Below are 13,424 nucleotides of genomic sequence, written 5' to 3'. Positions count from 1 at the left end.
TCCTTTCAGTCCTGGCAGTGATGAATCAAAAATTTATTGCCAATCTTGTGGGACGAGTATGTGGCTCAAATCTCGGCCAAAACTCAGTGGACACGTTGAAGAACGTCTGGTAAAAATTCCATACCAAAATACCCAAGGAGTAAGGCGTAGTAAGTCCCAGACCGAGGGTGAACAAAACTGGTTTTCCGAAAACAAAACGTCCTGGCTTTTCTCCCCCGTATCTTCTTTTTGTGATTCTTTTTATGGACTTGCCTCCTTACATGGGTGCAAACAACATATGAAAGTACTTGTGTGAATTTTTTCAGCGCAATACGGACCCAGAATAAAATTTCAGAAGGTAGGGCGAAATTTCACATGTTTCGGTAGAGGATAGCCTTGGTTTGCACAAAATTTCTGAAAAATTCTCCCGAAATAGTTTTTTCCTGAAATTCCACGTAAGAATCTCCACTGAATTTGGGACAAAACGTGAGAAATTTCAGGTCAAACGGATGAATATTCGCCCAAGAAAAAAATCAAACAGTTTCGCACACAAACGAACCTTACTTTTAGTCCTGGCAGTGATGAATCAAAAATTTATTGCCAATCTTGTGGGACGAGTCTGGGGCTCAAATCTCGGCCAAAATTCATTAGACACGGTGAAGAACGTCTGGTAAAAATTCCAGACCAAAATACCCATGGAGTAAGGCGTAGTAAGTCCCATTTCGAGAGTGAACAAAACTGGTTTTCCGAAAACAAAATGTCATGCATTTTCTTCCCCTATCTCCCTTTTGAGATTCTTTAGTGGACGGGCCTCCTTACCTGAGTGCAAACAACATATGGAAGTACTTGTGTGAATTTTTTCAGGACAATATGGACCCAGAATAAAAATTGCAGAAAGTATAGCGAAATTTTACAAGTTTTTGTAGAGGATGATAGCCTTGGTTTGCACAAAATTTCCGAAAAATTCTCCAAAATAGTTTTTTCCTGAAATTCCACGTAAGAATCTCCACTGAATTTGGGACTAATCGCGACAAATTTCACGTCAAACGGATGAGTATTCACCCTCGAAAAAAATCAAACAGTTTCAAACACAAACGAACCTTCCCTTCAGCCCTAACAGTGATCAATAAAAAGTTTATTTCCAATATTGTGGGACGAATCTGGGCCTCAAATCTCAGTACACACAATAACGAACGTGTGTTAAAAATTTCAGACCAAAACACCCAAGGAGTAAGGCATAGTAAGTCCCAGACCGAGAGTGAACAAAAGTGGTTTTCCAAAAACAAAACGTGCTAAATTTTCTTCCCTGTATCTCCCTTTTGGGATTCTTTTATGGGTGTGCCTCCTTACCTAGGTGCAAACAACATATGAAAGTACTTGTGTGAATTTTTTCTGCGCAATACGGACCCAGAAAAAAATTTCAGAAAGTAGGGCGAAATTTCACAAGTTTCGGTAGAGGATAGCCTTGGTTTGCACAAAATTTCTGAAAAATTCTCCCGAAATAGTTTTTTCCTGAAATTCCACGTAAGAATCTCCACTGAATTTGGGACAAAACGCGACAAATTTCAGGTCAAACGGATGAGTATTCGTCCACGAAAAAAATCAAACAGTTTCACACACAAACGAACCTTCCTTTCAGTCCTGGCAGTGATGAATCAAAAATTTATTGCCAATCTTGTGGGACGAGTCTGGGGCTCAAATCTTGGCCAAAACTCAGTAGACACGGTGAAGAACGTCTAGTAAAAATTCCATACCAAAATACCCAAGGAGTAAGGCGTAGTAAGTCCCAGACCGAGGGTGAACAAAACTGGTTTTCTGAAAACAAAACGTTCTGGCTTTTCTCCCCCGTATCTCCTTTTTGTTATTCTTTTATGCACGTGCCTCCTTACGTGGCTGCAAAAAACATATGGAAGCACTTGTGTGAATATTTTCTGTGCACTACGGACCCAAAATAAAATTTGCAGAAAGTAGGGCGAAATTTCACAAGTTTTGGTAGAGGTTAACCTTGGTTTGCACAAAATTTCTGAAAAATTCTCCCAAAATTGTTTTTTGCTGAAATTCCACGTAATAATCTCTAGTGAATTCGGGACAAAACGCGACAAATTTTAGGTCAAACGGATGAGTATTCACCCTCGAAAAAAATCAAACATTTTCACACACAAATGAACCTTCCTTTCAGCCCTGGCAGTTATGAATAAAAAATTTATTGTCCGTCTTGTGGGAAGAATATGGGGCTCAAATCTCATCCAAAACTCAATAGACACAGTGCTGAATGTCTGGTAAAAATTTCAGACCAAAATACCCAAGGAGTAAGCCGTAGTAAGTCTCAGACCGAGAGTGAACAAAACTGGTTTTCCGAAAACAAAATGTCATGGATATTCTTCTCTGTATCTTATTTTTGTGATTTGTTTATGGACATGTCTCCTTACCTGAGTGCAAAAAACACATGAAAGTACTTGTGTGATTTTTTTCAGCGTAATACAGACCTGAAATAAAATTGCAGAAATTAAGGCGGAATTTCCCAAGTTTCGATAGAGGATAGGCGTGGTTTGCACAAAAATTCTGAAAAATTATCCCGAAATAGTTTTTTTCTGAAATTTCACGTAAGAATCTCCACTGAATTTCGGACAAAATGTGACAAATTTCAGGTGAAACGGATGAGTATTCACCCACGAAAAATATCAAACAGTTTCGCACACAAACGAACCTTCCTTTCAGCCCTGGCAGTGATGAATAAAAAATTTATTGTCAGTCTTGTGGGATAAATATGGGGCCCAAATCTTAACCAAAACTCAATAGATACAGTGACGAATGTCTGGTAAAAATTTCAGACCAAAATACCCAAGGAGTAAGGCATAGTAAGTCCCAGACAGAGAGTGAACAAAACTGGTTTGCACATCTTTTGATAGACGATAGCCTTGGTTTGCACAAAATTAGCCTTGGTTTGCACAAGTAGGGCGCAATTTCACATCTTTTTATAGACGATAGCCTTGGTTTGCACAAAATTTCTGAAAAATTCTCCCGAAATTGTTTTTTCTTGAAATTCCACCTTAAAATCTCGACAAAATTTGGGACCAAACGCGTCAGATTTTAGTTCAAACGGATGAGTATTCACCTAGGAAAAAAATAAAACAGTTTCACACACAAATGAACCTTCCTATCAGCCCGGGCAGTGATGAGTAAAAATTTTATTGCGAATCTTGTGGGACGAATCTGGGGCTGAAATCTCAGCCAAAACACAATAGACACGAGGACCAATCTCTGGTAATAATTTCAGACCAAAATACCCAAGTATTAAGGCATAGTATGTCCCAGACCGAGAGTGAACAAAACCGATTTTCCGAAAACAAAACGTCCTGGCTTTTCTCACCCGTATCTTCTCCTTGTGATCTGTTTATGGACGTGCCTCCTTACCTGGGTGCAAACAACATATGAAAGTACTTGTGTGAATTTTTTTCAACACAATACAGACCCAAAATAAAATTGTAGAAAATTGGGCGAAATTTCACAAGTTTTGGTAGAGGATAGCCTTGGTTTGCACAAAATTTCTGAAAAATTCTCCCAAAATAGTTTTTTCCTGAAATTCCACGTCAGAATCACGACTGAAAAATGCAGTAAGGCGTAGTAAGTCCCAAACCGAGAGTGAACAAAACCGGTTTTCCAAAAACAAAACCGTTTTTCCGAAAACAAAACTTCCTGTCTTTTCTACCCCGTATCTTCTCTTTGTGATCTGTTTATGGATGTGCCCCCTTACCTGTGTGCAAACAACATGTGAAAGTACTTGTGTGAATTTTTTCAGTGCAAAATGGACCCAGAATAAAATTGCAGAAAGGAGGGCGAAATTTCATAAGTTTTGGTAGAGAAGCCTTGGTTTGCACAATATTTTTGAAAGATTTTCCCGAAATAGTTTTTTCCTGAAATTCCACGTAGGAATCTCGACTGAATTTGGGACAAAACACGACAGATTTCAGGTCAAACGGATGAGTATTCACCTAGGAAAAAAATAAAACACTTTCACACACAAACGAACCTTCCTATCAGCCCGGACAGTGATGAGTAAAAGTAATATTGTGAATCTTGTGGGACGAATTTGGGACTCAAATCTCAACCAAAACTCTGTAGACACGGTGAAGAACGTCTGGTAAAAATTCTAGACCAAAATACCCAGGGAGTAAGGTGTAGTAAGTCCCAGACCGAGGGTGAACAAAACTGGTTTTCCGAAAACAAAACGTCCTTGCTTTTCTTCCCCGTATCTTCTTTTTGTGATTCTTTTTATGGACGTGCCTCCTTACCTGGGTGCAAACAACATATGGAAGTACTTGTATGAATTTTTTCAGCACAATACGGACCCAGAATAAAATTTCAGAAAGTAGGGCGAAATTTCACAATTTTCGGTAGAGAATAGCCTTGCTTTGCACAAAATTTCTGAAAAATTCTTCCGAAATAGTTTTTTCCTAAAATTCCACATAAGAATCTCCACTGAATTCGGGACAAAACGCGACAAATTTTAGGTCAAACGGATGAGTATTCACCCACGAAAAAAATCTAATAGTTTTGCACACAAACGAACCTTTCTTTCAGCTCTGGCAGTGTTGAATACACAATTTATTGTCAGGCTTGTGGGACGAATATGTGGCTCAAATCTCAGCCAAAACTCAATAGACACAGTGTCAAATGTCTGGAAAAATTTTCTTACCAAAATATCCAAGGACTGAGCCGCAGTAAGTCGTATACCGAGAGTGAACAAAACTGTTTTTCCGAAAACAAAATGTCCTGGATATTCTTCTCCGTATCTTCTTTTTGTGATTTGTTTATGGACGTGCCTCCTTACCTGGGTTCAAAACACATATGAAAGTACTTGTGTGAATTTTTTCAGCGCAATACGGACCCGGAATGAAATTGTAGAAATTAGGCCGGAATTTCACAAGTTTCAGTAGAAGTTAGCCTTGGTTTGCACAAAATTTCTGAAAATTTCTCCCGAAATAGTTTTTTCCTTAAATTCCACATATGAATCTCGACTGAATTTGGGACAAAACGCGACAGATTTCAAGTCAAACAGATGAGTATTCACCTAGGAAAAAAATAAAACAATTTCACACACAAACAAACCTTCCTGTCAGCCCAGGCAGTGATAAGTAAAAAATTTATTGCGAATCTTGTGGGAGGAATTTGGGGCTGACATCTCACCCAAAACTCAATAGACACGATGACAAATGTCTGGTAAAAATTTCATACCAAAATACCCAAGGAGTAAGGCGTAGTAAGTCCCAGACCAAGAGTGAACAAAACCGGTTTTCCGAAAAGCAAAACGTCCTGGTTTTTCTTCCCCGTATCTTCTCTTTGTGATATGTTTAGGGACGTGCCTCCTTACTTGGGGGCAAACAACATATGAAAGTACTTGTGGGAATTTTTTCAGCGCAATACGGACCCAGAATAAAATTGCAGAAAGTAGGGCGAAATTTTACAAGTTTTGGTAGAGGATAGTCTTGGTTTGCACAAAATTTCTGAAAAATTCTCCCGAAATAGTTTTTTCCTGAAATTCCTCGTAAGAATATCTACTGAATTTGGGACAAAACGTAACAAATTTTAGGTCAAACGGATGAGTATCACCTAGGAAAAAAATAAAACAGTTTCACACAAAAACAAACCTTCCTATCAGCCCGAGCAATGATGAGTAAAAAATTTATTGAGAATCTTGTGGGACAAATCTGGGGCTGAAATCTCAGCCAAAACTCAATAGACATGATGACGAATGTCTAGTAAAAATTTCATACCAAAATACCCAAGGAGTAAGGCGTAGTAAGTCCCATACCGATAGTGAACAAAACCGGTTTTCCGAAAACAAAAACGTCCTGGCTTTTCTTCCCTATCTTCTCTTTGTAATCTGTTTATGGACATGCCTCCTTACCTGGGTTCAAACAACATATGAAAGTACTTGTGTGAATTTTTTCAGCGCAATACGAACCCAGAAGAAAATTGCAGAAAGTAGGACAAAATTTCACAAGTTTTGGTAGAGGATAAAAGAGAATGAATGGAATAGAGTAAACTGAGATGTGTTAAATTTTACACAATTAGAAGGAGGATATTATCCTCTTAATAAAAAATTTGAGAAGATGTGAAAGAGAAGGTGTGGGATTATGAAAATTTCTAAAACCCCATATTAGATGGGTATATAACTTTAACTTTTCAAAGAATGTAAGGGTGCAGGAAGAAACACTCAATGATTAGACCATAAGGCTCACTAACAACAGTAACACTAGCACGTGATCCTTAATTTCTGCACTTAAGATAAAACAAGGTTGTTTCTTCCTGCACCTCCATACATTCTTGTGCCACCTTCATAAGTTTTTTGTATTCCAAAAATACCATTTTTAATATTCTGGATTACATAATCCAAAAGTCTTTTTCTATATCCAGAATTAGCTTCCGAATTATATAATCCGGAAGCCTTTTGTGATTAGCTTCCGAATTACATAATCCAGAAGTTTTTTCTATCCATAAGATTAGCTTCTGGATTATGTAATCTGGAAGCCTTTTTTTCAAATGTGTGATTAGCTTTTGGATTACATAATCCGAAATTATTTTCTAAATATGAGATTGACTTCCAGATTATGTAATCTGGGATATTTCCAGATTATGTAATCTGGGATATATCCATATTACATAATCCATAGGCTTATTTCAAAATCCAAGGAGGTGGCGCAAAAAAAAAGGACAAAACGATATTTTACATTTAGTATGGGATAACACAAGAAAATATGAAGGTGTAGGAAGAAAGAGTCATAGCTCTGCATAAATGAAATCATTAATAAGACAAGAAAAAGGAAAGGGTGAATAATTTTTAAGGTAGAACATGAGAAACATGATACATTAAATTAGAAATTTTTATCTTACATAATGAGAATTGGTTTTGGGGAAAAGTTGGAATTTTTTATCTTAAAGTGATGCTTAAAATTTGCTACAGTTTTGATTCTAATAAATGAGAGCTTAAGTGATCTATGAGGGAGACAATAAGTAAGAATGTGTTTCTGGATTGAATGTGGGAGGGAATGAAGTAGAGGTTAATAACCTACAATGTTAATGGTATATTGTTATTATGGAAGATACAAAGAAGAAATTAACTCAAATTCAATGTGGATATAACAAGGGCTATGAAAATACATTTGCTTTGTTGTGTTACCCAAAGAGGGTAGCATATCCTATTATTTAATAAGGTGAAAAAACATGAAATAAAAACCAATTTTGGAGACAAAAAATAATTAGTTACTATAGTAATTAAATTAAAGACCATTTTGGAAATTAAAAAAATGGTTTCTAAATTAGTTTATATTATTATTAAATGGTTTCTAAATTGGTATCTAATTAGCTACCAAGGTTTTAACTACCAATTATTTAGATTCTAAATTTGGTAGCAAAAACTTTGGTTGCTAATTAGATACCAATTTAGAAACCATTTAACAATAATAGAAACTAATTTAAAAACAAAGAAATTTTAGTTTTTAAAATGGTATCTAATTTAGTCACTATAGCAACTAATTATTTTTTGTCTCTAAAATTGGTTTCTATTTCATGATTTTCTTGTAATGTGTGTAATGTGATCACGAAAATTATTAAATAAAAATTAATTTAAAATATAAAAATAATTAATTATTATATTAATTAAATTAGATATTATTTTATAAACTAAAAAATTATTAGTATCTAAAATAGTTTATTATTAGTAAAATATTATTAATTAATTTTTAAATTGATATCTAACTTTAATTACCAAAATTTTATTTATTAACTATTTTATATTTTAAATTAGTTATTATAAACTAATTTAGAGTATTTATAATGTGAATTTTGAAGTAAAAAAATATTAAATATAAACTAATTTTAAAAATTAAAATAATTCATTTGTAGAGACACATAATTGAAAAAGAAACTCACTATAATTTATAATTTAAGATGTTAAAATGATTTATTTGTAGAGACGCATAATTGAAAACTAGTAGTTATGGACATTTATTAAGAATGCAGGTGAGCAGAGTGAAAGTGAAGAGAGAAAAAAAGGTGGTGGGAAGAGAACAATAAATAGTAATGCTGCATGAGTACAATACATTTGAAATGGCATGAATTGGAAAAAATGATTTATTTCAGAATACTAAATAAGGAAATTACAGTAATTGATTATGAAGGGAAGCACATGCATGGTCAGAACAAAATCAGAAAATGCCAGATTTCAGACTGTTCATATGAAACAAAAATTTTGTTTATTAGTGTCAGATTTCACACTGTTCATCTCAATGATATGCTACATTATTTCAAAGGATAAAGTAAAGAATCATAGCAATTTAAGTTAATGCTTATTTCTTTTATATTTTTACAATTTGTATTGCACAAGTTTAAAAGATTTAATATAGAAGAAAAATCAATAAAAAGGTATAATAAATAAGATAAGACTACAATGTAAAAGGTAATAATTATTTTAATTATTTTAAAATTTATTATAGAAGTCACATTTAGCAATTTTACCTTAAACACTTTTCTTAAAAAGTTTGAGTTGCATTTGATTATAAATGCATTAATATTCGATTTAATTTTATGAATTTAAAAACATGAAAACTCAGCAATTGAAATTCTAATAACCAAACTAGTAATGAACCTTAAAAATATTCCTCATTTTACCTACAAGGAATATATCAGCTATTATTTTCCTGCTCCACCACCAAAACATATCAACATTAACATTATTCTTGGATTGTTTTAAGGAGATACAATGAAAAAAATCAATACTAATAAAATACTAATAAGACATAACCAAAGTTGTAAAGGAGATTATGATTCAATTTAAAATCTCAAGACTATCAATTTGTGATTTTTTTTTATTAGAGAAGTAGTTGCATGATTCCATATTAGAGTAGGATAAATATTCAAAATTGTTAACGAAGAAGTAAATTTAAAATTTAATTCAAATTTATAAAATATGAGTGGTTTAATAGGAGTTCGATAGCGGTGGTCCAATAGCATCTCGATAACGGTTGTCCAATAACAATTCGATAACGAGTGATCTAAGGTCAACAAACTCTTGTTAGGATATGGTTTAAATTACTTTGATACCATATTAAAAAGTGAATTTTAAGTTTAACTCTACCTTATAAAATCAGTTTATAACTCACATATATACTAAGAAATATCTTTATCTCTAATTAATGTGGAATCTTGGTTATTTTGTATTCAATATGGGACTTAAACCTACTTAAGTCTATAAAAGTGTACTCACTTATTATAGAAGTTTTCTCATTCTCTTGTTCCTCTCCTTCTCTTCCTAAAATACTCTATCAACCACCACCTAACAAAAACAAAAGTCCCATCATCACCTTGATACATGCACATCCAAATTACATAAATAGTATAGTCATCATAGTGTTGATTTAGCAAGTTTAGTGATTTGATATTTATACATAGAATAGTACATGGTACGAAAGGAACTAGGTAGCACATTGATTAACCAAGAGTGTGGTAAAGAAAAGTGGATCCAATGTCATAAATGATAGGTGAGAAAATATTTACTCCTCAGCAGCTTGTAATTAAATTTTGGAACCAAACTCCTCTGATATCTTGACCTAGCCACTACCATCTAACCAAATGTAACTTAATGCATGTCACCCTTTTCTTTAGGAACCTTTCATTTTCTCTCTCTCTCTCTCTCATTTACTCTTCCTACAACCACCCAAATTTTCCTTCTTTTTCTTCTTCATGATTTGAGTCACATACATTAGCATAACAAGAGAAGAGGAGCAATGGGTGGAAGCAAAAATGAAGAAGTGAAATATATGAATGATGAGTTGCAAACCATTTTTCTGGCCAACTTGGATGAGGCACCTGCTAGAAGGCGTGCTCGTGAGGCCTTTAAGCATATTCAACTTGCCATTGATCATTGCTTGTTTCGGGTAACTAATATAATGTATCTTCTTTTTATATCACATTAAGCTATGTTTGATTTCACTCTAATCTCATGAAAGATATTAGTTAACATATTCCACAGAAATCATATATAGTAATATAATGCAAAAAAGTTTGAACTGATAACTTCTTGTTTTATCTTTATCATGAGAAGCAATTGATTATTTATCACTGTGAAATTAATCCCAATACATTGTTTTAGTTGAAAAATGAATTTTGAGTTTAAATTGAACTACACTATACAGTTTTTTTTTCTTGGATAAAAAAATTATACTGAAATTTATTACAAATTTACTTTGTTAATAAAAACATCTAAACATAAATATCATTAATGTAAAATTCATTATAAACACTAGTTCAAACACATATACTAAATGTGAAAGAGATTTTTGGACATGAAATATGAACTATGCTCAAACAATGAGAGCCAAAAAGGTTGGTATTCTGAATATTAATTTGATCACATATTGTGACACAAACCATCTATTCCAAAAATATCGAGTGAGTATAGAGAAGATTATTGTAGCTCATTTCTGTTTTGAAATTTGCTGCAGTTACCATCAGATGGGGTGAAGATGAAAGAGGTAAAGAACTCTCATTCTTATATTCTCTCATTCAATTTATATGCTTAATCTTGATGGCTCTAGTTACAGTTCACTTTGACTTTAAACTTGGAGAGTTAAGAATAAATTAAAAAAAGTGTGTTCATGTATAATTAATCATTAATTACATTGTTTGTGAAATTCTAGGTGATAGTATCACACAAGACTTATCATTAATTTGATGAAATAATTCCAATATTTGTTTGTATGCAGGTTTATGAAGTGAACTCCAGAGGAATAAAAATATTCTCTAAAAGTTGGCTTCCAGAAAGTTCTCCTTTGAAAGCAATCATTTGTTACTGTCATGGATATGCAGACACTTGCACATTTTACTTCGAAGGCATGAAAAGATCTATAATAAATGAGAGATTAGTTTAATATGTTTATGAAGAAAAGAGATAGATAATAGGATGTCATTGTGTCTTGAATTTAGGAGTTGCAAGGAAGTTAGCATCATCTGGATATGGAGTATTTGCATTGGATTACCCTGGATTTGGCCTATCAGATGGTCTTCATGGTTATATTCCTAGCTTTGAAAATCTAGTGAATGATGCCGTCGAACATTTCTCAAAAATTAAGGGTAAGATCTGATTTTCCATTATTTCAGATAATTCTTTTTAGTGTCATTGTGGGTTTTCTCAAATGTTTGCATGAAGTTTTCTTCTTGAACAAATAACAACTCAAATACAATTTCAGAAGTGTTTTTAGTAGTTATTCAGTTAGAACTAGATTTTTAATTAGAAAAGTCTAGTACTAATTGAAGAACAACACTGACAATATTTACAACATTTAGCACTATTACATTTTATCCAATCATAACTAGAGTTTTCATTCGAAAAGTTTAATGCAAATTGAAGAACAATACTGGAAATATTTAAGGAATTGTTTTTAAATTTTGTCCTTGCACAAATCCATGCAGTGGCTTGTCATTTTCATTTTGAATTTTGTGTGAATAACTCTGTTGCATTTGCATGACAGAACAAAAGAAGTATCAAGATGTGCCAAGCTTCTTGTTGGGTGAATCCATGGGAGGAGCCGTTGCCTTGAATATTCACTTCAAACAACCTACTGCATGGAATGGTGCTGCACTTATTGCACCTTTGTGCAAGGTGTATCTCCTTGAATTTGAAAAACTAGAATTACTTGATTGCTCAATCCATATGTAAGTATGCTAACCAATTTTCTTGAGTAGTTTGCTGAGGATATGATTCCACATTGGTTGGTGAAGCAAATACTAATTGGTGTAGCCAAAGTCCTTCCCAAAACTAAGTTAGTTCCACAAAAGGAAGAGGTGAAAGATAATATATTTAGAGATCCGAACAAGAGAAAACTGGTGGGTGTACCACATCAAGCTTGAATTATGTGAAGTTAAATAGAGGAAATAATCCATGTTTGTTTTCTCTTCTTCTATTAACGATTTTTCTAAATGGTTCTCTCCAGGCACCCTATAATGTGTTACTCTACAAGGATAGGCCAAGACTGGGAACTGCATTGGAGCTGTTGAAAGCCACACAGGAGCTAGAACAGCGTTTGGAAGAAGTATATGATATATTTCCCCTTGACTTGCTTTTCAGTACTATTTAATTGCCTTCCTTTATATGAAGATAAACTATATATTTGAAATGCTGAATAAGATTTCATGAGGAAACTAACAACCAAATTCCTTAAAACAAACGAAACAAGCAAACAACATATCAGGTTGGTCTTAATTTTCCTGATATTTTGGTGACTGCACGAATAAACCTAAGCTAATGCATAATTGTAGGAAAAAAACTTGTGGTATCAAAGTCTTGTTACTTCCTTGAGCTATTCCACATGTTTCTTTTTTATAATAACTTTCTTGAGCTATTGGACATGTTTCTGGATGAACTTTCTCTGTCAATGAAACTCACAGAAGAGTTTTAATTGCCAGGTTTCTCTGCCACTGTTGATCATGCATGGAGAGGCTGATATAATTACTGATCCATCAGCTAGCAAGGCTTTGTATGAGAAAGCTAAAGTTAAAGACAAGAAACTCTGCCTCTATAAGGATGCTTTCCATACTCTACTTGAAGGTGAACCTGATGAAACTATATTTCACGTACTTGGTGATATTATATCTTGGCTTGACGAGCATAGCAGCAGAAAAAACACATATCAGGCACCTTAGCATATTGGTTTGCCACAAAATTAGCCATTAAATTCAGTTTGTGTAATGTTTTATTAGGGGAATTAGAAGGTGAAATGGACTCGGAGTAAACAATCAAATGTGGACTTTAATGTTCAAAGCTTGAATATCAATTTACACCTGTTTGGTTGCTTGAATATCAATTTTCTCTCTTCTTTGGTTCAAATTCAATTAATTGATGTCTAATAAGAAAATCCAATTTGTTGATGTTGCATGATACCATGTCAACGACTACATGCGTTTGGTTTTGTATCATATGTAATCTAAGTAACTTGCTTAGGCTGTAACCAGTAGCCTTTACATTTATCCAAACCCATGGTATACTTCTTTGAGGTTGATCACCCCTAACACTTGTGATGAAAATAAATAAAAGCCAAGGCTTGAGTCAGTTTATACTTCAAATGGGATCAAAGATCTTCAACATGAAGAGGAATCAAAAGTGCCCAGTTTGCTTGTTTTTGTTTATTCTAATTCGGGTGATGTTGATTCTTTGTTAGCACTCATCAATAATTATAACAGTAACATATTGCAATTAGCTTTAGTTGACAGACAACTTATGTATAATACTGCAAATACTTTTAGTACTCTTTATCAAAATTGGAACATTTGATAATATAACTTTTTTTATAAGACTTACACAACATGCAACTTTAGATTGGAACATCATTATTCTCTCCAGTACATATATCTATATAGTAACAGTCTTTACTACAAATAAGCCAGCTTTG

The 13,424-nt window shown here is 33.6% G+C and overlaps 1 protein-coding gene across 1 annotated transcript; it reads left to right on the top strand.

The window, feature by feature from the left end:
• Positions 1-9,584: 9,584 nt before the first annotated feature.
• LOC137838014 (caffeoylshikimate esterase-like) lies at positions 9,585-12,833 on the top strand. The gene is made up of 8 exons (XM_068647220.1): positions 9,585-9,914; positions 10,482-10,511; positions 10,743-10,869; positions 10,963-11,109; positions 11,508-11,638; positions 11,722-11,862; positions 11,970-12,068; positions 12,442-12,833. The coding sequence occupies exons 1-8, from the start codon at positions 9,765-9,767 to the stop codon at positions 12,676-12,678; spliced, it is 1,062 nt and encodes a 353-aa protein (XP_068503321.1). The 5' UTR covers positions 9,585-9,764; the 3' UTR covers positions 12,679-12,833.
• The last annotated feature ends 591 nt before the right edge of the window (positions 12,834-13,424 follow it).

This window comes from Phaseolus vulgaris, chromosome 4 (genome assembly GCF_000499845.2).
Source record: "Phaseolus vulgaris cultivar G19833 chromosome 4, P. vulgaris v2.0, whole genome shotgun sequence".
NCBI classification, from domain to species: Eukaryota; Viridiplantae; Streptophyta; class Magnoliopsida; order Fabales; family Fabaceae; genus Phaseolus; species Phaseolus vulgaris.
Note: the sequence above shows the minus strand (reverse complement) of the source record. Positions and strands in the feature narration are given on the sequence as shown.